Below are 25,943 nucleotides of genomic sequence, written 5' to 3'. Positions count from 1 at the left end.
TAAATAATAGTGTCGATTAATTTTTTAATTGGTTCAATAAAAAAAAGTAAACAAAATTTTTTGTGCAAAAACCTGAAAATTAATTAAAAACTCATAGTAGACCATACACAGAAAAAAATACTACCAACGTATTTCCAATTAAACTTTTAACTGATCAATCACGATAGTATTAATCATAGAAGTAATTAGAAATAAAAAATATTCTTGGTTAAAAAAGCAATTGTTTTCTTCGGCACTTTCACTTAAATTTTAATTGCTTCAATTAAAAATTTGATTGATTTTGGTAGAAAACTAAATTTTTTATTAGAGACAATCATTTCTATATATAATAATCACAATATAATATAATTTTCTATTATTTATTTATTTATAATTATTTTACCAGCCGAGGAAATATTTTTTTGCAATTGTTTAAGAGTTTATATTTTTTATATTTATTATTATATAATAGGCTTAAATTATTTAATGAACTGTCAATTGAATTAAAAAATGAAAACAACATACATTTCTTAAACAAGCGCTCATTTTGTATGTAAAACAAAATGTTGAACCTGCTTCGTAATGTCAAATTACCAAATTAAATAAACAAAATAATATCAAATTTAATTTAATAATTTAACGAAGTATTGTTTAAAATTAGGCATGTTATGCTAAATAATGGATTTATTTATTTTCAATATGATATTTCTTTTTAAATTTGATTTTCATATTTGCGCTCTTCACAAATACTTTTCTAATGAAGACTTTCATGGGTATGAAAGCTGAGCTCAAGCCCTTTCCAATGAGCCTAGTCTCTATATCGCACGCGGCTTAGTTTTGGCACAGTGGGCCCGTTGTAAAAATTTGTTGAAATTTTGTTTTCAAATTTCCACTTTTCACAAATACTTTTCTAATGAAGTCTTCCATGGGTATGAAAGCTGAGCTCAAGCCCTTTCCAATGAGCCTAGTCTCTATATCGCACGCGGCTTAGTTTTGGCACAGTGGGCTCCGTTGTAAAAATTTGATGAAAATTTTGTTTTCAAATTTTCGCTTTTCACAAATACTTTTCTAATGGAGACTTTTGTGATTATGAAAGCTGAGCTCAAGCCCTTTCCAATGAGCCTAGTCTCTATATCGCACGCGGCTTAGTTTTGGCACAGTGGGCCCGTTGTAAAAATTTGATGAAAATTTTGTTTTCAAATTTTCGCTTTTCACAAATACTTTTCTAATGAAGACTTTTGTGATTATGAAAGCTGAGCTCAAGCCCTTTCCAATGAGCCTAGTCTCTATATCGCACGCGGCTTAGTTTTGGCACAGTGGGCCCGTTGTAAGAATTTGATGAAAATTTTGTTTTCAAATTTTCGCTTTTCACAAATACTTTTCTAATGAAGACTTCCGTGGGTATGAAAGCTGAGCTCGAGCCCTTTCCAATGAGCCTAGTCTCTATATCGCACGCGGCCTAGTTTTGGCACAGTGGGCTCCGTTGTAAAAATTTGATGAAAAAGCATTTTCAAATTTCCGCTTTTCACAAATACTTTTCTAATGAAGACTTGCATGGGTATGAAAGCTGAGCTCAAGCCCTTTCCAATGAGCCTAGTCTCTATATCGCACGCGGCTTAGTTTTGGCACAGTGGGCCCGTTGTAAAAATTTGATGAAAATTTTGTTTTCAAATTTTCGCTTTTCACAAATACTTTTCTAATGAAGACTTTTGTGATTATGAAAGCTGAGCTCAAGCCCTTTCCAATGAGCCTAGTCTCTATATCGCACGCGGCTTAGTTTTGGCACAGTGGGCCCGTTGTAAAAATTTGATGAAAATTTTGTTTTCAAATTTTCGCTTTTCACAAATACTTTTCTAATGAAGACTTTTGTGATTATGAAAGCTGAGCTCAAGCCCTTTCCAATGAGCCTAGTCTCTATATCGCACGCGGCTTAGTTTTGGCACAGTGGGCCCGTTGTAAAAATTTGATGAAAATTTTGTTTTCAAATTTTCGCTTTTCACAAATACTTTTCTAATGAAGACTTTTGTGATTATGAAAGCTGAGCTCAAGCCCTTTCCAATGAGCCTAGTCTCTATATCGCACGCGGCTTAGTTTTGGCACAGTGGGCCCGTTGTAAAAATTTGATGAAAATTTTGTTTTCAAATTTTCGCTTTTCACAAATACTTTTCTAATGAAGACTTTTGTGATTATGAAAGCTGAGCTCAAGCCCTTTCCAATGAGCCTACTCTCTATATCGCACGCGGCTTAGTTTTGGCACAGTGGGCCCGTTGTAAAAATTTGATGAAAATTTTGTTTTCAAATTTTCGCTTTTCACAAATACTTTTCTAATGAAGACTTTTGTGATTATGAAAGCTGAGCTCAAGCCCTTTCCAATGAGCCTAGTCTCTATATCGCACGCGGCTTAGTTTTGGCACAGTGGGCCCGTTGTAAAAATTTGATGAAAATTTTGTTTTCAAATTTTCGCTTTTCACAAATACTTTTCTAATGAAGACTTTTGTGATTATGAAAGCTGAGCTCAAGCCCTTTCCAATGAGCCTACTCTCTATATCGCACGCGGCTTAGTTTTTAAATAATAAGCCAAATACTAAAAATCCAAATTCGAATTTGAAATCCTAAATTCGAATTTGAAAAATATTTTTAGTGTTGGTTTGTGTCTCGGCTAAGTTTTTGCTGCAAATTTCAAATTCGAATTTATCTTCACACACATGATTTTGAGGCCATATAAGTTCAAATCGGACGAAAGATATATATGGGAGCTATATCTAAATCTGAATCGATTTTGACCATATTTGGCACATACAATAGTATCGTTAAAAGTACCGCTTGTGCAAAATTTGAAGTATGTCAGGGAAAAACTCTGGCTTTTGAGACCATATAAGTCCAAATCGGTCGAAAGATATATATGTGAGCTATATCTAAATCTGAACCGATTTTAACAAAATTTGACACACTTAACGATACTATTAAACGTACCCCTTGTGCAAAATTTGAAGCAAATCACGGCAAAACTCTGGCTTTTGTGGCCATATAAGTTCAAATCGGACGAAAGATATATATGCGAGCTATGTCAATTCTACCCTCTGTGCAAAATTTCACGAAGATCGGTAGTAAACTTTGGCCTCTGTGGTCATATGACTCTAAATCGGACGAAAGATATATATGGGAACTATATCTAAATCTGAACCGATTTGGCTGATATTTTGCAAGATTTTCTAAATTCATAAAATATTTGGATGTACGGAATTTGAAGAACATCGGTTGATAAATACGCCAATTATAACAAGATCGGGGATAAATATATATGACAGCTATATCTAAATCTGAACCGATTTTTTCCAAAATCAATAGCGATCGTCTTTGTTCCCCAAAACGACCCTGTGCCATATTTGAGGACGATCGGATTTAAACTGCGACCTGTACTTTGCGCACAAAAATACATGAACAGACAGACAGACGGACATCGCTAAATCGACTCAGAATTTAATTCTAAGACGATCGGTATACTAAACGATGGGTCTCCGACTTTTCCTTCTTGGCACAAACTTTTAAATCTGAAGCAATTTTAAGGAAACTTCGCAAAAGTTTATTTATGATTTATCGCTCGATATATATGTATTAGAAGTTTAGGAAAATTAGAGTCATTTTTACAACTTTTCGACTAAGTAGTGGCGATTTAACAAGGAAAATGTTGATATTTTGACCATTTTTGTAGATAAATACGCCAATTATAACAAGATCGGGAATAAATATATATGACAGCTATATCTAAATCTGAACCGATTTCAATCAAATTTGGCACACATGACTATATTACTAATTGTACTCCTAGTGCAAAATTTCAACCAAATTGGGCCAAAACTCTGACTTCTGGGGCCATATAAGTCCATATCGGGCGAAAAATATATATGGAAGCTATATCTAAATCAGAACCGATTTCAATCAAATTTGTACTCCTTGTGCAAAATTTCAAGCTAATCGGGATAAAACTCGGGCTTCTGGGTCCATATAAGTGCATATCGGGCGAAAGATATATATGGGAGCTATATCTAAATCTGAACCGATTTCAATCAAATTTTGTACACTTAACTATACTACTAATTGTACTCCTAGTGCAAAATTTCAACCAAATTCGGCCAAAAATCTGGCTTCTGGGGCCATATAAGTCCGTATAGGGCGAAAGATATATATGGGAGCTATATCTAAATCTGAACCGATTTCAATCAAATTTTGCACACTTGACTATGCGACTAAGTGTTATGTTTGTACAAATTTTCAAGCAAATCGGTATAATACTCTGGCTGCTGGGTCCATATTAGTGCATATCGGGCGAAAGATATTGGGATATTGGGAGTTGTTATAAAGGCACAACTTTAAAAGCACTTCCAAAAATGTCCTCACAAAGAAGTTAATTCCCAGCAAAAACTTCTATTACTAGGTATGAATACAAGTATGCCTGGGCCAAATTGGTAACAACGTCCTCGTACACATATCAGTAGTAAAAGTTTTACACGGGCATGACATTGGAGGAAAGTACTTCCGTGCAAGCATACCAGCAGTCGAAAAGTAAGTCTTCTTCGCAAGCATACCAGCTCTCCAAAAATAATATCTATAACATAAAGATACCCAAAAAGTGCCAACTCACCCCTGTTGTTTTGTAATCCAACACACTATACCACGTTCCACGACATGCATCTATTCAGTGATGTTATTTTGTAATATAAATTATGTACAATACAACTTTAGAAAACAAACGTATATTTTATTGACAATTTTTTTCTGAAATGCAATTTGGCATTACTTATCGCTATTATTAACGGTGCCCACTGTAGAGCCGAACTCGGATCTCAAGATATGATTTTGATTACCGGTATTAATAGAAAGAATCACTTTTTGCCCACACAGGTAAGTTATTATTTTTAAATCCCAGGTAATACTGCAAGTAGTAACTTTTTGATAACCGGTATTACTGAAAGAATCACTAGTGCTTACCCAGTTTTTGCTGGGTAAGCATTAGTAAAACACAGGAAGTGAAGTAAAACACAGGAAGTGTTTTACTTCAATTTTTATAACTTGTTTTTTAGTTTTAGTTGGTATTTTTTTGGTTTCAAATAGGATAAAAAAGTAAGAATTAATAAAATGACACAAATTATTTACACTATGTCGACAAAATGCAAATTCCATTCTAGAAAAATTGCGAAGTTTTGAAAATATTTTAGGTCAAATGTTCCCATTTCCCATTATTTATTTGGGAAAATATCACAAAATTTTTTAATTCACACTGAATTTGGATCACACCTTAAAAGTGATGTAAATTCAGTGCAACGGTTGTTGAAATGGTGGGCATCCGTCCTATGACATGCCCATCTTAAATTAATCGCTTCTGCGCCAATTTTGCACCACTTTCGAACAGAAAAAGAATAGTTTTACTACTTTTTTTGTCGATTCTTTTTTTTCAGTTTTATTAAGATATTCATTTATGAAAGAATTTAAGTTCCTAAATTTATGTTTAGTTTATTAACTAATATTTTGTTTACGCAGAGTCGATTTGATTAAAAAAAAATATTAAATGATATTAAAACTATTTAATATATTTTTTTTAATCAAATCGACTAAAACTCTGACTAAACAAAATATTAGTTAATAAACTAAATAAACATAAATTTAGATACATAAATCGTAAGTTCAACCACAGTTTTATTTCATAAATATCAGACTTCAAACATTCACTTATAACGGGTCTAAGTTAAAAATTTTTTCAAATAATAAATTAATTGATACAATTAACTTTTTAATCAACAAAATTAAATTTTTTTACATTTTATAATTACAAAATTAATGGATATAATTAACTTTTTAATCAAACTCCATGGACTAAGTCAAAATAAAAAAGCGATGGATTTTTTTAAATAAAAATTTATTTCAAACAATCAAATTTAAAAAAAAAAAAACAAAAACACAGTCAGATAAAAAAGTATTTGAAAATGTTACGTTTTTAATTCAAAAAATTAATTGAGGTTTGCAATCAACATCAATTAAATTTTTAATTGAATCAATTAAAAACGTAACTGAAATTTTCAAATCACATCAATTAATTTTTTTAATAAAAAAAAAATTATGCCCAATTAAAACTGTGTTTGAATTATCATTTTCGTCATTGAAGACATTTCAATTAAAAATTAATAGGATCAATTAATTTCATTATTAAACCAGAAAAAATTGGGTGTAGAATACTAAAGAATGATACGTTTTAAGCTTTATATCGGTCATTTTGGTCAAGTAGTATATGAGTTAATCTCATCCCAAAATCGCCAATTTTTAAAAGATTTTTGTTTTATTTTATAATAGTCTCAAATGCTAAGATTGCGATTGCTAAGACACCTTCTTTTCGAAAAAGCTCATATGACTACTAACTGCAAAAGGTTTCAACATCCTACCATAGACCAAGGAAGATATAGACATCTCAAGCGAATTCTCAGCGCTGTAGTTTGTCTGCACACCGTAGAGGGCTCTTTTTGGTCTGCAATTGAGTGGTTTTTTAATTTGACTTTATTTTTGTTTTCTTTCCTTTGTTCTCTTGACGAAACACCAAATATAAAATTCTAAACATCCACACCTTTTTTGTAATGCAAATTGACTGACTTGTACTGTAATTCTCGGTTTTCAAAAAGAAATTGAGTCACTTGACTGCGCAATTGAGTGGAATGACTGCAAATAAACAAAACAAAATAAAATAAACAAAACCATGGTGTATTATCTATATTAATTGGTCTATAATCCTACCGCTAAACAGCTGAGTAATATGCAAATTAAAAAAATGACTTTTTTAACATATGTATTTTCCTACATTGGGGATTTTTGATACGAATTTTGGGAATTGTATATTCAGCAATATTTCTTAACACAATTTTTTATTGCAAAACTCAAAAAAAAATCATTATTATATTATAATTAGTTCAAAAGATATAAATGTTTAATATTCATTCAATTTATATCGAAAGGCACAAATACTTGTTACAGTTTCCTTCATAGTTCTTTTATAATAGGCGCGTGTCATAGCACCTTACAGTCATTGTTGTGACATATACCAATGTTACTGATTCTAAATTAATACCGTCATGAATGCGATAAGATAAAATATTTTCAATTCAATTCTTTCCATTTTAAACCAAGTATAAGTTCAATAAACCAATAGCATAAATATCATGATTTTTGTAGTAACTACCTGTTCCTTTAATAGAACAATTTTGTTTTATAAATAGTTCTTATCATTGCTCTTATTGTATGGTTCTCCGGTTGAAGTATTGATGTAAACACTTCACATAAGGGATCAAATCAAACAAGTTCGGGCAGGCTGAATCGCATTTACCTACCATGGGTTGCGTACAAAATTCTACCAAAGACTGACATTCGAATTAATATAGTTGGAGATTTGAAATTGTTAGTGTCAACTAGATGATAGATTGAATTAAAATTAATGCACACCCTACGAAGAGGCTCCACAGAAGCATAATTCGAACGTTGAAAATCAATGAAAAGAAATTGGTAATTCCTAGATGCCCTAAAAGGAACATTTATCCTAATCCTACAAATCAATTCAGAGCATGGATTATCGCCATATACTAGCCTAAACATCATCATGGAGCCCAACATCGTCCGTCGGCTCCTAAGAGTAGTCATTGAGCTTAACATGGGATCGGGTAGCACTCAGTGATAAGAGAGAAGTTCACTGAATAGTCTAAGTGAGCTTGATACATCCGGCTGCCACCAAACCTAACCTAACCTAAGATCAGTTTATATGGGATCTATAACTATTAGTGGTGCGATGTGGCCCATTTACCAGAGCATTCGACCTATATCTATAACAACTACTTGGGATCTAAGACTAATATTTCGATACGTTACACAAGCAACAGACTTAATTTATGCATCTAACAATGATTTCTTAGAATTTTACTCACAGGGGGAAATGTGTCGTGGGGCCCGTGGTCTATAATCCTACCGCTAAACAGCTGAGTAATATGCAAATTAAAAAAATGACTTTTTTAACATATGTATTTTCCTACATTGGGGATTTTTGATACGAATTTTGGGAATTGTATATTCAGCAATATTTCTTAACACAATTTTTTATTGCAAAACTCAAAAAAAAATCATTATTATATTATAATTAGTTCAAAAGATATAAATGTTTAATATTCATTCAATTTATATCGAAAGGCACAAATACTTGTTACAGTTTCCTTCATAGTTCTTTTATAATAGGCGCGTGTCATAGCACCTTACAGTCATTGTTGTGACATATACCAATGTTACTGATTCTAAATTAATACCGTCATGAATGCGATAAGATAAAATATTTTCAATTCAATTCTTTCCATTTTAAACCAAGTATAAGTTCAATAAACCAATAGCATAAATATCATGATTTTTGTAGTAACTACCTGTTCCTTTAATAGAACAATTTTGTTTTATAAATAGTTCTTATCATTGCTCTTATTGTATGGTTCTCCGGTTGAAGTATTGATGTAAACACTTCACATAAGGGATCAAATCAAACAAGTTCGGGCAGGCTGAATCGCATTTACCTACCATGGGTTGCGTACAAAATTCTACCAAAGACTGACATTCGAATTAATATAGTTGGAGATTTGAAATTGTTAGTGTCAACTAGATGATAGATTGAATTAAAATTAATGCACACCCTACGAAGAGGCTCCACAGAAGCATAATTCGAACGTTGAAAATCAATGAAAAGAAATTGGTAATTCCTAGATGCCCTAAAAGGAACATTTATCCTAATCCTACAAATCAATTCAGAGCATGGATTATCGCCATATACTAGCCTAAACATCATCATGGAGCCCAACATCGTCCGTCGGCTCCTAAGAGTAGTCATTGAGCTTAACATGGGATCGGGTAGCACTCAGTGATAAGAGAGAAGTTCACTGAATAGTCTAAGTGAGCTTGATACATCCGGCTGCCACCAAACCTAACCTAACCTAAGATCAGTTTATATGGGATCTATAACTATTAGTGGTGCGATGTGGCCCATTTACCAGAGCATTCGACCTATATCTATAACAACTACTTGGGATCTAAGACTAATATTTCGATACGTTACACAAGCAACAGACTTAATTTATGCATCTAACAATGATTTCTTAGAATTTTACTCACAGGGGGAAATGTGTCGTGGGGCCCGTGGAGCAGCATTTACCAGAGCATTCGACCTATATCTATAACAACTACTTGGGATCTAAGACTAATATTTCGATACGTTACACAAGCAACAGACTTAATTTATGCATCTAACAATGATTTCTTAGAATTTTACTCACAGGGGGAAATGTGTCGTGGGGCCCGTGGAGCAGTGACCGAGATACAAAACGGAACAAAATAATCATCTTCGGAAAAGAGAAAGTGAGTAAAACCTTAAAAAAGTGTGGCGTTGCGTTCTCCTTGGGCCTACAGTCTATGCAAGATTTTATTACCAACTTGACATAAGCGGGAAATTGGCAGAAAAGTAGACGAACTTGGACAACGATTTGGACAATTGATGGGAGAGGAATATGAGCCCACAGTCTTGGAGCGGCTTCTACAGTTACACGAAAGGTATGACCAATCATCAGCAGGCACAGAAAAAAAGTATATTCCTTTAGGCAGTACGCCCAAACGGTCGTCAACACATCGGGGAGTTCCACGACCCATACCTCAGGTGTGGTAGAGCAGCGCGTTAAAATCGGGAGAAATTATACTGGATATTAGGACAGTAGCAGAGCAGGTACGGAAATGGAGTGTCCACTACGGGCGAAACGACTGTCTCGTATATTTATGCCCCAGAAGTTCTGTCGGGAGTGCTTTTTTATGGCATCGGAAGCGCTGACAAAAGGAGTCTTTCAAGAATTAAACCCTTTGCTTGCAGAATATGATACGACATACTTAGTACAGCGAAGAACAAAAAAAGGGAATGCCTTCCCAGAATATCTTTGGTATATCAGGTGACGGACTTTATGACCCTGCGCGAATAGCGAGAAGTGGGTGAAGGCCTGGAAAGCCTGCTCGTTGTGTCCGAACTCTGTCGAAAACATCACCGTTGGATAGAGCTAGGCGAGTCCAAAACGGTCGCACACAAACGAGAAACGCAGAGTTCGCCTCAGATTGACCCCAGGGCAGTATGTTTACATTCCGTAAGAAAGTAACGCCACCTAGCCAAGCAACTACGTGACAGTGACTGGGACAACACGACACGGCAAGGGGGGTTACATTCAGGTGACACACATTGCGTCAATCCTGCTTCTGTGGATCGCTTGTAGTACATCACTCTGACCCATCGACGCTAACGCTATTCAAGATAGAACATCTTCCCCGTGTCCTATCTTCCACATCACATACTTCACCTATTTTATTCTCAATAAATACGTACTACAATATTCAAAGCTCCTCTATGACTGGAAGGAATAAATATTCTGTGACGAACCAGGACTTCATGGGGGAAACCTGTCATTGCAGTAAAGATTAGATTGATGAAGTTGGAACCCTGCGATATGTTACTTGTTAATAATCTAAGATAGAGCTCAAGTTCATGTGTGGCAGCCAAAATAAAGACAATACACAGAAAAAAATATCACCAAAATATTTCCAATTAAAAAGTTAATTGAAGTTGAAAATTTTCATAGGCTATTTCTAAATTAATATATGTTTGCATCCAAGCATATTATACTTACAAACATTTTATGTCCCAAACATAATATGTTCTAACATATGTCCCAAATATATTATGCTAGTTTATGAACATTATATGCTTGCACTTAAAAATATTGTGTTAAAAAATTTGAGTTCCAAACATATAATTTTTATACCCAAACATATGAAAAACAGTCTTTTTCGTCCGTGCACTCATCATCATATGGACTTAGAAATTGAAAAATCAAACAATAGAATTAAAGCATCCATGTATGCAATTTATAGTCGCTTCATTTGATGTCATTGTAATGACTATTTCATTTAAATTGTATTATTGCAAACATTTATACTGAAATGCATACAATACCTTAACGATTTGATTGATTTTTTTTCTTCATTTAAATACAAATGTTGCACTAAGACAATTGATCTAAATATCAAATGTCATTATTCCCAATGTCCAGTTTTTTTTTACATTCTGCTCATCAAAGATTTTAAATTTCTTATCAATTTTCAAATGTTATTATTATTGACTCATTTCTGATTGTGTTCCACAAAAAAAAAAATGAGTAAATAATAACAACAATTGTATGTGCTATTTTATGACAACACATTGGATGGAAGAAATCGAACAATTCGAGCAGCGGAACACAAAACAATATCGCCACCGCTCAACTACCCAGCAAAAAAAGCGTCGCCAAAAAAGTAATGAAAATGTCCTTTTTGGATCCGGAAGTGGTGCAAAATTGACGCAGAAGCGGTGAATTTAACATGGGCTTGTCATAGGACGGAAGTCCTCCATTTTAACAGCCGTTGCACTGAATTTACATCACTTCTTTAGGTGTTATCCGAATTCAATGTTCTGTGATATTTTGTGAAATACATATTTTTATAATTTTTAATGGATTCTAACGCTTGTCGGAAATGTTTGAACTCAAATATTTTCAAAAAATCACAATTTTTTCAGATTGGATTTATCATTTTTTCGACAAAATTTAAATCATTTGTACCATTTTATGAATTTTTACTCTGTTTTTAACCTATTTGAAACAAAAAAGTTAAAATTACCCATTAAAAGTATGAAAAAAAATATGTTATAAAAAATTGAATTAAAAGAATTTCCTGCACGCTCACAAAAAATCGCTTCTGTAACATATACTCCCAAACATATTTTGCTTCAAGCATATACATTTTTGGCTATTGCCCAAACATTTATATGTTTGATCTCTTCCAATATAAAATATGTTTGAAAGCATATTGGTCTAAACAATATATGTTTGGGTAGTCAATTTCCAAACATTTTGTATTTTTGCATCCAAATTCAATAATGTTGTCTTCCAAAAAACAATATGTTATTATGTGAACATATAATATGTTTGGAAGCATTTTGCTTCCAAAAATATTATATGCTTAAAAAAAATTCTCCGAAACAATATTGTTCTCAACATTTTATTTATTTATTTATATATTTACAATCATAATGAATTATGAAAATAAACAGGTAATATAGGTGCTAACAACATAGGTTTTCGACCTGAATGCTCAATATTTTATTTCTGCCCAATTGTATATTCCCCCACATCTTTCTCACTTCCACGAGATTTTTTAGTTCTTAGCACCTTTTTCTGTAATACAAACATTGTAGAAGAAATTATTCAATTGTATGATTTTTTTATTTTAATTTTACCTTTTGCCGGACGGGGATTCGAACAGCGGACCACACAGTTTGTAAGGATCAAAGAAGTAGCTGATCAATTGCCCAAGGAAAAATAAAATGTTAATTTTGTAATAACAAGCAACAACCACCAACTTAATTCAATATCGCTCCCTGTTAAATAGCGCTCCAAGCTACTAAACACATATATTTTTATAGGCTATTTCTAAATTAATATATGTTTGCATCCAAGCATATTATATTTACAAACATTTTATGTCCCAAACATAATATGTTCTAACATATTAACATATATGTCCCAAACATGTTATGCTAGTTTATGAACATTATATGCTTGCACTCAAAAATATTGTGTTTAAAAATTTGTGTTCCAAACATATAATGTTTACAGCCAAACATATGAAAAACAGTCTTTTTCATCCGTGTGGAGAGTTAAAATAAAGAACATCATTGGGAGTGCATCTTCCCGAAATGCTTTTAAAGTTGTGCCTTTGGAAGAACTTCCAAATTTTTTTGCTGGGTAAAGATGTGGGAATGTAATCATTTATTCATACTCACATTTGAAATCTTTTATTTGTTCCGCTTGCGCGAATTTTTTTTTTTACATCAACTTATCCTTTAGCTTGGAAGAAAACTATGGCCTTGAAGTTATCTCAAGAAACATTTCATAACATTTTATAAAGCACAGACACTTGGAGGATGTGATAGCCCGTTTTGCCCTCTATACTTTTTCTCTTACGTGTAGGGATCCACAGAAGAAAAAAACCCCTAAATTGGTCTAGATTTTTTTTCAAAAACCCCCAAAAATTTTAAGTATGTAAATAATACAAAAAGAGGACCAAAATTTCGTTAAAAATTCTGTAGTGATACAGTTAAAAAATTAAATTTAACACAAATATATAAACTGAAAGAAGATTTTTTCTGAGGAAGAAAATTTTAGACAAAATAAGTTTTTTATGCTAAAAATTTTCTTTTGAAGTAAATAAAAATCATTAGATAAAATCATTACACCATTTGTCACAAATTCGAGTTCGATTCCTGCGTCTACCGAACACCAAAAAGTTTTTCAGCGGTGGATTATCCCATCTCAGTAATGCTGATGACATTTCTGAGGGTTTCAAAGCTTCTCTAGGTGCTTGCACTGCAATGTGGAACGCCGTTCGGACTCGGCTATAAAAAGGAGGTTCCTCTACATTGAGCTTAACTTGGAATCGGGCAGTGAAACGAGAGAAGTTCACCAGTGTGGTATCACAATGGACTGAATAGTATAAGTGAGCCTGATACATCGGGCTGCCACCTATCCTAACCTTGTTTTTAATTGTATCAAATATAAAAAGTGACCATTCAACAGATGCGTTTAAAAAAGAATGTCAGTGCATACTTGCTTGTATTTAGGAACATGGGTTGACTTCCCTTATTTTTTCTCAAAATTCATGCCAGAATTGTTCCAAATTTTGTTGAGAATTGATCTACTTTATAAGATCTAAGATATTTTTTTACCCCCAAAAATCCCCCCAAATAAATGTTACCCCTAAAAATCCCCCTAAACGTGTAAAAAACCCCTAAATTTGGGGGGGGGAAACCCCCAACCTGGCAACACTGATCCACAGTTATTCATTTATCGTATTAGGAGAAAGATGTTTAGTAGATCTTTCTTAGTTAGCCCAATTATAAAAAATCCCTGAGGAATACATTCCCAATTTACAGTAGATGGCGGATATAAAAAACTCGGAAAAGACACAGTTTTTGTTTCTTATATGCGTTTTTTCTTATATACATTTATTGCTCATAAGAAAACGAAAGCATGGCGATTTCATTAACACTCTTATATGTATTTTTTTCTCTTATATATTTTATATTTTTCTTTCTTACAAAAATTTCGAATTGATGTAAAAGTTGAGTTAAAAAGAGTAAAAGTGGAGAAAATGTATAGTACAAAGCTACTCGATACCAACAACCCACTTCTTTTTCGGTTGTTGGCGCTTCCCTCAGTCTCAATTGACCAAATTTTGCCTCTTTTGTTTTTGTAATATTACCTTCTAAAATCAAACAGGCGGTCGATCGAGCGGTTCAACTTATTATCTTTACTTTACACTTCTTTTTGGATATACATTTCTTCTGAAAGTACGTCGCGAGATGAGCCTTCCAAAATTCCGTTTTGAGCACCTGTTTTAATTTTTTCAAGAAATAAATATTGCCTCTTTGCTTGCCGAAAACTTTTGCTATTTGGGCATCCATCCGTTCCATACGATGATTCTATGCCGGTTTATGTCACACGTATTGTTGTTTTAATAGCATCATACCTGAATGATAGTTCATGGGTTAACAGCTTTTATATAATCTAATTTTGTTGATACTATTTCACACCTTCTTCCACTTTGATCATTCTTTGATGGTGGTTCGAATGGTTTTTTAATCCCTTGCCTATGTGCCGAAATCGGGCGTTTATATATTACAAAAAGCATTCCCAACTACTCTTCCTCGTAGTTGAAAGTCTGCTTTTCCAAAAAACTGCAGTGGAAAATGGATAAGGCTCCATAAGATCGGGAGAATTTTTTAGGTGGAATCTCCAATTATAACGACTTGCATTGGTGTTCCACAGATTTCCCTAATTTTCCTTTTAAAATTTCCTCTGCTTAGTTGTGACTGACGATATATCGTCCTGGACATCCGACATTAACATATAAAAACCTGTAACTAATGACGGTAGTCGACGGTCGAATGAGTATACACGCAGAGAAGGAATATGATCTCCCCAACCATGTTTCCAGAGCATAATGTTACTTTTTCACGGAAAACATGTAACATGTTTATCGAAACCATGTTATTTTCTCGAAAATAATAGATCTGATTTCGGAAAACAAAATTCGTAGGTATTTACCGATAATCAATCAAATAAAAAACAAACAAGTAAGGAAAGTCTAAAGTCGGGCGGGGCCGACTATATTATACCCTGCACCACTTTGTAGATATAAATTTTCGATACCATATCACATCCGTCAAATGTGTTGGGTGCTATATATAAAGGTTTGTCCCAAATACATACATTTAAATATCACTCGATCTGGACAGAATTTGATCGAATTCTACAAAATCTATTTAAGTCGGCTAATGCACTAGGGTGGAACACAATGTTAGTAAAAAAATATGGGCAACATTTAAATCTGAAGCAATTTTAAGGAAACGTCGCAAAAGTTTATTTATGATCTATCGCTCGATATATATGTATTAGAAGTTTAGGAAAATTAGAGTCATTTTTACCATTTTTCGACTAAGCAGTGGCGCTTTACAAGGAAAATGTTGGTATTTTGACCATTTTTTGTCGAAATCAGAAAAACATATATATGGGAGCTATATCTAAATCTGAACCGATTTCAACCAAATTTGCCACGCATAGCTACAATGCTAATTCTACTCTACAAAATCGGAGTTAAAAATTGGCCTCTGTGGTCATATGAGTGTAAATCGGGCGAAAGCTATATATGGGAGATATATCTAAATCTGAACCGATTTCGATCAAATTTGGCACGCATAGCTACAATGGTAATTCTACTCCCTGTGCAAAATTTCAACTAAATCAGAGCAAAAAATTGGCCTCTGTGGTCATATGAGTGTAAATCGTGCGAAAGCTATATGTGGGATATATATCTAAATCTAAACCGATTTCGACCAAATTTGGCACGCATAGCTACAATGCTAATTCTAATCCCTGTGCCAAATTTCAACTAAATCGGAGCAAAAAATTGGCCTCTGTGGTCATATGAGTGTAAATCGGGCGAAAGCTATATATGGGAGATATATCTAAATCTGAACCGATTTCGATCAAATTTGGCACGCATAGCTACAATGGTAATTCTACTCCCTGTGCAAAATTTCAACTAAATCGGAGCAAAAAATTGGCCTCTGTGGTCATATGAGTGTAAATCGGGCGAAAGCTATATATGGGAGATATATCTAAATCTAAACCGATTTCGACCAAATTTGGCACTCATAGCTACAATGCTAATTCTACTCCCTGTGCAAAATTTCAATTAAATCGGAGTAAAAGATTGTTCACTGTGGTCATATGAGTGTAAATCGGGCGAACGATATATATGGGAGCTATATCTAAATCTGAACCGATTTCAATAAAATTTGGCACACTTGACTACACTACTAATTGTACTCCTAGTGCAAAATTTCAACCAAATTGGAGTAAAACTCTGGCTTCTGGGACCGTATTAGTCCATATCGGGCGAACGATATATATGGGTGCTATATCTAAATCTGAACCGATTTCAATAAAATTTGGCACACTTGACTACACTACTAATTGTACTCCTAGTGCAAAATTTTAAGCAAATTAGGGTAAAACTCTGGCTTCTGGGGCCATATAAGTCCATATCGGGCGAAATATATATATGGGAGCTATATCTAAATCTGAACCGATTTCTTTCAAAATCAATAGGGTTCTATTCTGAGCCAAAACACAACACATACTTGTGGCAAATTTGAAGTCGATTGGACTAAAACTGCGACCTGGACTTTGATTACAAAAATCTGTTCACGGACAGATGGACAGACGGACATGGCTATATCGGCTCAGGGGCCCACCCTGAGCATTTTTGCCAAAGACACCATGTGTCTATCTCGTCTCCTTCTGGGTGTTGCAAACATATGCACTAACTTATAATACCCTGTTCCACAGTGTGGCGCAGGGTATAAAAACTACTGAATACTAGCCCTTGTAACTGAAGTAGCCCACAGCATCTCCAGATGGTGGGCTTACTTCAATATGTCATCCATCTTCAATAATATAAATATGAAGATAGATTTTCTAATTTTTATCACTATTTAATTTTAATTGTATTATTGCAAACGTTATACTGAAATGTATAAAAAACTTAAAAAATTCAATAAACTTTTCTTCACTCACAAATATACATAAATGTTGGACAAAGACAATTGATCTGAATATCATATAGCATCCTTTCCAATGTCCAGTTTTATTTATATTCTGCTCATAAAAGAATTTAAATTTCTTATCAATTTTAACTGTTATTGTTATTGACACATTTCTTTCATGACAGATTCTGTTGCACAAAAAAATTAGTAAATAATCACAACAATTTTACGTGCTATCTTATGACAACACATTGGATGGAAGAAATCGGACTGGAATACGTAACAATTTCGCCACCCCTCATCAAGACATGTGAAAATGTAAACATTTTCTCATGGTCACAATTGAAATCTTGTACTAGGGCTCAAAGGTCTGCAATCGATGTAGAATAATTATGTGACTTGTTCCGATTGTTTATCTTACAACATCCACTTTCCCTATCGCTTGGAAGAAAGCTCATGTAGTACATATGGTATAACGAAGTCTCGAGTTGTATCTGCATCTGGTGATCTCCGCCATATTGCGATTGTACCTGCTGTTTCTACAATTTTGGAACATAACATAAAGTAGCAAATACTTTAAGCTACTTTCAACGCTTGTGTCGAAGGCTTTTGACTCTGTGAGTTCTGTCAAAGTACGAGGGCGGTTCGGAAACTTCTTAGCCTATCAATGGAAGAGAATTGTTAGTTTTTCAAAAATATTTTTTTTTTCAATATAATCTCCTGAAACTTCAATACACTTAGTCTAACGCTTTTCTAGCAATTCTATCCCTTGATTAAAATAGTATTCCTCAAGTTCATCAAATTGTAATTGCATCTTCATTTGAGGTAAAACGCCTGCCAGCAAGGATTTGTACATTTAATTGATCCAAAAGGTTGCAATAGTACTCTGAATTTATTATTTTGCCCTTTTGCAGATAGTCAATCAATAAAATACCTTTGAAGTCCCAAAAACCGTTGCCATAACCTTACCAGCCGATTGAATTGTTTTTGCCTTCTTTGGGGGCAATTCCTCCAGCTTCAGTCCATTGTTTGGATTGTTCTTTTGTCTCTGGAGTATAATGGTGGATCCGTGTATCATCAACAGTTATGAAACGACGCTTAAAATCCATTTTATTTCGCTTAAAACTATCCAAACAAACTTGAGAAATGTTCATTCTTATGCGTTTTTGATCGACTGTTAATAAATGCGGCACCCATCTTGCAGAAAGCGTTTTCATCTGTAGTTCTTCATGCAAAATTAAATGGACTCGATCATTTGAGATGCCCATGATATTAGCAATTTCACGCACTTTTATTCGTTGATCATTTAATACCATATCATGCACTGTGGCTACAATTTCTGTTGTTGCTATTTATGGACGGCCACTACGTGGTTCATCTTCAATGCCTTTACGACCACGTTTAAATTCAGCAACCCAATTGTTTACTGTTGCATATGAAGGAGCACTTTCACCTAACACATTTACCATATCATTATGAATTTCTTGTCCCTATAAACCTTTTTTATGTAAATATTTAATGACAGCACGCATTTCTAATTTTTCCATAGTAAAAAAAATTGCGGATGCGTCTTTTTTGAACACTTGTTTCTATATGAAGGATTTGCCAGATCGAAAATTTAACATGTGTTCATAACATAGATGGAAGTTTCCAAAACACTTAACTTTTTGTTTGTTTATACCGCGCTTTTTGTGCTAGGCTAAGAAGTTTCCGAACTGCCCTCGTACTAGCGGAAGCACCAAAAAGCCTTCCAACAGTTTTATACTGAGCTACAAATTTGCTTTTGTAACATCGTCGTCATCCTCATCTTGCACAATTATTTGACGTATCTCAACCTGATGCACTACTTCTTGCTGTTGTTGAATTGAAACAGCCAATCCCAAAACTAGTTTTTCTTTAAATTTTTTTTTAATAAACTGTAGGATGTAAAATGCTAGATGTTGAACATATAAAGGCTATGTTTCATTTTTCGATATGTTCCATTCGTTCTCCATAAATGTTTTTAAGTGTAAAGGGGCTATAATAAACGATTACAGGTAAATATGCAGGCGCACTAGAGTTGTTGTTGCGACCCTTTGTAAACACTCTCACACTTAAGAGTTTCTTCGTATTGATCTGTTCTCTTTAATTTCATAGATGTAAAGGTAAAGTCGTAAACTCAAATGTAAACACTATGCTGGAGATTAATGATATTTAGGTAGATAGTATGTATTTGTTCAATATGCATTTGGTTTGATTCGTACTAGAGGTGTGCGCGTGACACGCGTGATTCACGCGTGAGTCACGTGATTCTTGAATGAAATTTTGACCAAATCACGTGAATGGGACTGAACAAGAATGTGTCGTGCGTGAACATCAAATTCTGTTCGTGAATGTGCGTGAGTAAATTTTTTTCAAAATCACGCTCACGACAAAATTCACGTTCACGAACAATTCACGCTCACGACAAAATTCACGCTCACGAAGAAATTCACGTTCACGAAGAAATTCACATTCACGAAAACTTCACACTCACGATGACATTCACGTTCACGAAATAATTCACGTTCACGAAAAATTCACGCTCACGAGAAAATTCACGCTCCCGAAGAAACTCACATTCACGAAAAATTCACGCTCACGATGAAATTCACGTTCTTTTTGTGCAAAATGTTAAGCAAAGTGGGGTAAAACTCTGGCTTCTGGGGCCATATAAGTTCATATCGGGCGAAAGCTATATATGGGAGCTATATCTAAATCTGAACCGATTTCAACCAAATTTGGCACGCATAGTTACAATGCTAATTCTACTCCCTATGCAAAATTTCAACTAAATCGGAGCAAAAAATTGGCCTCTGTGGGAAAATAAGTGTAAATCGGGCGAAAGCTATATATGGGAGCTATATCTAAATCTGAACCGATTTGGCTGATATTTGGCAAGTTTTTCGAGACTCATAAAATATTCGGATGTACGGAATTTGAGGAACATCGGTTGATATACACGCCAATTATGACCAGATCGGTGAAAAATATATATGGCAGCTATATCTAAATCTGAACCGATTTTTTCCAAAATCAATAGGGATCGTCTTTGAGCCGAAACAGGACCCTATACCAAATTTTAGGACAATCGGACTAAAACTGCGAGCTGTACTTTGTACACAAAAATACACCAACAGACAGACAGACGGACAGACAGACAGACAGACGAACATCGCTAAATCGACTCAGAATTTAATTCTAAGACGATCGGTATTCTAAACGATGGGTCTCAGACTTTTCCTTCTTGGCGTTACATACAAATGCACAAACTTATTATACCCTGTACCACAGTAGTGGTGAAGGGTATAATAATGATTGAACATTTTTACATTTTTAAATTGAAAACATACTTCCAAATAAAAAATTAATAATTTTCGGAAATAATTGGTTTCATTGGTTCATTAAATTTTGGCTTAGATGTAAAAAAAATAATTCTATATAGTATAATTATAATATATGTAATTATAATATAATAAAAAATAAAATAAGTAAACAATAACACTATAAATCATTGATTGCCTCAATTAAAAATTAATTAAGGTTTTCGGCCAAAATCAATCCAAATTTTAATTGAATTTATATTTTGATTTGATTAAAATGTTAATTGTATCTGTTAATTTTTTAATTGAGTACGTTTTCAACTTCAGATTATTAATTAGAAATATTTTGGCGAATTTGTGTGGGTAGCTCATTTGTATCACGAGCGAGAGTGAGTAAGTTTTTAAGTTCGTACTCATTCGTGAATTACATTTTTTCGTTTGTTTTGTAAGTATAATAGTCGTGAACGTGCGTGAGTTGCATTTTACATCGTGAGCGTGTGTGAATAGTTTTTTATGAATCGTGAGTGTGTGGAAGTACGTTTCGTTGTTCGTGAACGTGCGTGAGTAGTTTTTTTCGAATCGTGAGTGTGCGTGAATAAGTTTGTTGTTCGTGAACGTGCGTGAGTTGATATATCCCGTCGTGAGCGTGCGGTAGTCACTATTCTGCAATCGTGAGTGTTTATCTTTGCAGGATTTTGGTTCGTGAACGTGAGTGAGCGTGAATCAATAAAAACCTTCGTGCGTGAATGTTACGAATTCATTCGTGAGCGTGCGTGAGTGTGAGCAATTCCAAAACGGGCGTGCGTGATCGTGCGTGAATGTTACGAATTCATTCGTGAGCGTGCGTGAGTGTGAGCAATTCAAAAACGAGCGTGCGTGATCGTGCGTGAATGTTACGAATTCATTCGTGGGCGTGCGTGAGTGTGAGCAATTCTAAAACAGGCGTGCGTGATCGTGCGTGAATGACATTTTGAATTTGTGGGCGTGCGTGAAAATGATGTCAACATTGCTATTCGATTTTGTGTTGTTATGAATTTTAATTGGAAGATTTCAAAAAGTCAATTCATGTCTTTTTTGATAAAAAAAATTGGATTTTCATTTCAAATATTGATTTTAACTTCTTTTAAAGGGTGATTTGTTAAGAGCTTGATAACTTTTTTTTTAAAAAAAACGCATAAAATTTGCAAAATCTCATCGGTTCTTTATTTGAAACGTTAGATTGGTCCATGACATTTACTTTTTGAAGATAATTTCATTTAAATGTTGACCGCGGCTGCGTCTTAGGTGGTCCATTCGGAAAGTCCAATTTTGGGCAACTTTTTCGAGCATTTCGGCCGGAATAGCCCGAATTTCTTCGGAAATGTTGTCTTCCAAAGCTGGAATAGTTGCTGGCTTATTTCTGTAGACTTTAGACTTGACGTAGCCCCACAAAAAATAGTCTAAAGGCGTCAAATCGCATGATCTTGGTGGCCAACTTACCGGTCCATTTCTTGAGATGAATTGTTCTCCGAAGTTTTCCCTCAAAATGGCCATAGAATCGCGAGCTGTGTGGCATGTAGCGCCATCTTGTTGAAACCACATGTCAACCAAGTTCAGTTCTTCCATTTTTGGCAACAAAAAGTTTGTTAGCATCGAACGATAGCGATCGCCATTCACCGTAACGTTGCGTCCAACAGCATCTTTGAAAAAATACGGTCCAATGATTCCACCAGCGTACAAACCACACCAAACAGTGCATTTTTCGGGATGCATGGGCAGTTCTTGAACGGCTTCTGGTTGCTCTTCACTCCAAATGCGGCAATTTTGCTTATTTACGTAGCCATTCAAACAGAAATGAGCCTCATCGCTGAACAAAATTTGTCGATAAAAAAGCGGATTTTCTGCCAACTTTTCTAGGGCCCATTCACTGAAAATTCGACGTTGTGGCAGATCGTTCGGCTATTCATGATGAAATGTCAAAGCATACTGAGCATCTTTCTCTTTGACACCATGTCTGAAATCCCACGTGATCTGTCAAATACTAATGCATGAAAATCCTAACCTCAAAAGAATCACCCTTTATATATACTATATCTTACTAAATATTTGTTGTTATATTACTTGAAAATTGCAACAATTACTTTTACTTTTGCAATTATAAATTCTATTATATATATGTTCGGAAAGGATCGAATTTCAATAAGCCTATCAGTATTTCTACAAACATTGCATCTCAGCAAATGCTGCAAAAATGTAAACAAGCACTCAATCCATAGCTCTTCATATGTGACGTAGTGAATATTTGATAACAATAGCAATACAAAAATGCAATCTACAATAGTCTACAACAGTCTACAATAGTACTGTCGTCTATCTACCTATGAGTCATCTACGAATAAGAAATAGGGGAATATCATTGACACATTGAGTGAGGCTCAGTCCAACATTGTGTCTCAAAATCACAGTACATACAACGCCAAGTTGTTTTTTTTTTCAATTCTGTGTTTTTTGTTATTAAAATATATATATATATATATTTTTTTTTTAATTAAAAAAAAATGCAATTTTTAATACAACAAATAAACTTTATACAAAAACCAAAGCAAAAATAATCAATGCGAGAGTTTTGCGTGTCTCATAGACATTTAATAAATCAAAAAAAGTGAAGCCGAAAATAATACTAATTACTGCACAATACAATAACAAAAACAGCAAAAAAAAACAATGTTCAATACGATAAAGAAAGCCTTACACAAACAAAAATCCCCGGTTCCGCCCTCTAAACGAATCTATGTGCCATCGAATACAAAAGGTACCCTCTATATAGGGCCTCAACAAAAACTTTGCTTTACAATAGAATTGATTTTAAATAGTTTTTGGTTTATTGTCAATAACATTTACATACATTGCCTATATGATATTGATAAATGCATACTAGTATGTGTATTAGGGTAGATCGCTAAGATAAAGGTTGCTGCAAATTTTTACAGTTTCACTATAACAATATAATAATAAATTCGACATATTTTTTATTTTTTCTTTTTTTTAATTATAAACATATATTGTCACATGGATAAAGCTCCTTATTAATTTTTAACATTAGGCCAAAACTTAATATTGCTTCGTTGGTCAATTTTTTGGCCATAAAATCAGTAGTCGTAGATTACGGAAAAAGTTATAAAATATAAAGTGTAAGCGGAAGCTTACAAAATTAGAATATGACGAACCAATAAAGCACTGAATAAATGGTGAAATGTGGTCATACAACCTCTAAGAATTTAACAGGTTGGCTGATAAGTTCCCGGTCTAACAAAGAAAAACACATTTTTTTGTCAAAATTCGTTTTTATTATTCAACATAGTTCCCTTCAAGAGCGATACAACGATTATAACGACCTTTCAATTTTTTGATACCATTTTGGTAGTACTCCTTCAAAATAGGCCTCAGTTTCGGCCATCACATCTTCATTGCAGCCAAATTTTTTCCCTGCGAACATCCTTTTCAGGTCTGAGAACAAGAAAAAGTCGCTGGGGTCCAGATCTGGAGAATACGGTGGGTGGGGAAGCAATTCGAAGCCCAATTCATGAATTTTTGCCATCGTTCTGAATGACTTGTGGCACGGTACGTTGTCTTGGTGGAACAACACTTTTTTCTTCTTCATATGGGGCCGTTTTGCCGCGATTTCGACCTTCAAACGCTCCAATAACGCCATATAATAGTCACTGCTGATGGTTTTTCCCTTCTCAAGATAATCGATAAAAATTATTCCATGCACATCCCAAAAAACAGAGGCCATTACTTTGCCAGCGGACTTTTGAGTCTTTCCACGCTTCGAAGACGTTTCACCGGTCGCTGTCCACTCAGCCGACTGTCGATTGGACTCGGGAGTGTAGTGATGGAGCCATGTTTCATCCAATTCATCCATAAAGCGGATTGCTTACTTAATCGCGGAGTATACTATCCTCATGATGCTATCAGATGTGCCAGAAGAGATTTCGAAATAATAGACAATGTTTGACGAAATAAGAGCATGGGCCAGACTTGCCCTAACAATCCCGTTACGACTAGGTCAATGTTGTAGAGCTGGTGACTGCTTGCGGGCTACTACCCTATCAATATTTTCATCAAATGTTGATCTATCATCTAGAATGCTCAAAACTTCAAGTAGTGCAGCGCCAGTATGGACACCTCAAACAAGCGACACGCAGTGGAACAACATCGAAACCTGTCAGAACGCTGCCCTTAGAACCAGGGCTGTGGAGTCGGAGCCGGAGTCTTGGCATCTAATGTCCATAACTGATAGACCATTTATAAATCGATGTTTGCCTAGCGTATTTCTGTAATATAACGTTTTGTTCCTTGTCCAAAAGTCGATAAACTTTTCAATGAAGCCGTGTTGTCCTTATAATTAAGTGATTTGACTTAACAATGGGTATCATAACATGAAAGAAAATTTTTTTAGGATAAAGTCAACTTGACTTTATTATTTCAGAAAAATTCTTTAAAATTAATGAAATTGTCTTTAAATTTGTTGTAAATTGTTGTTGTTTTGTATCTTGACTACAGAGCAAACAATCGTTCAAATATAGGACATGTTTTTCAACACTTTATATTAAATACGTTTTTGACTTGAAACATAGCATAATTTCTACTGGAAGTCGAGTCTGAATTTGGAAAATAAAGTTGTCGTTAACCTGTTTTTTAAGGACTTGGATAGCATAGGACGAAAAAAGCTGAAAAAACGAAAAATTAAAATTTGCTTCCTAGAACCAAGTACACAAAACCGAAATATAAAAAAGAAAAGTATCCTTACTTGAATTTTCCGCTTCTTTGGCTCGGAATCAATACCAAAACTGTTAACGTAAAGACAAAATCTTTGAAACCGGACATGCTTTTTTTCAGTGTACATATTCTAGAGATTGTTGTTATCTACCCATATTTTGATGAGGTCTCTATATAGTCTTGTGTCGTATTTTAATTTATTGGTCGGGCATTAAAATGTAGAGTTCTTTACATCCCTAAAATGCTGAGATTTGTCGTCGAGTCGTAACAAAATTTAAAATTAGGGTTCTTTAGGACATATATGTTAAACACATATGGCAAAATAGAATACTTATATCGGTCTATTTTTGGAACACTACACCTTAAAATTACAATTGGAATACTGTTAAAATGAGATTTAGGTACACCACCTGGAGTCGACTCCGGAGTCGGAGTCGAGGTTAATAAGAAATGCTGGAGTCGGAGCCGGAGTCGAGCAAAATTGACTCGACTCCACAGCCCTGCTTAGAACTGCAACAGGATGTCTCCGCAGCACACCCCTGTATCAATTTTATGCGGAGACCAAGATCTTCCCGGTGCGTCGACACAATTACATGTTGTCAAAGCAGTGCCTCATGGGT

The 25,943-nt window shown here is 34.4% G+C and overlaps 1 protein-coding gene across 2 annotated transcripts in view; it reads left to right on the top strand.

Moving 5' to 3' along the window:
• c11.1 (maestro heat like repeat family protein c11.1) overlaps positions 1-25,943 on the top strand; it is a 71,661-nt gene that overhangs the window by 19,881 nt on the left and 25,837 nt on the right. Inside the window, exon 1 of one of the 2 annotated variants that reach the window (XM_075302276.1) lies at positions 23,164-23,353. The exons of the other annotated variant lie outside the window; for it this stretch is intronic. Coding sequence (XP_075158391.1) covers positions 23,266-23,353 — 88 coding nt within the window. The 5' untranslated portion in view covers positions 23,164-23,265. Of the gene's footprint in view, positions 1-23,163; positions 23,354-25,943 lie in introns of those variants that run through there. 2 annotated transcript variants of the gene reach the window in all.

This window comes from Haematobia irritans, chromosome 3 (genome assembly GCF_050003625.1).
Source record: "Haematobia irritans isolate KBUSLIRL chromosome 3, ASM5000362v1, whole genome shotgun sequence".
Taxonomy (NCBI): Eukaryota; Metazoa; Arthropoda; class Insecta; order Diptera; family Muscidae; genus Haematobia; species Haematobia irritans.
The sequence above is the reverse complement of the archived record's forward strand: the minus strand, read 5'-3'. Positions and strand labels throughout refer to the sequence as shown.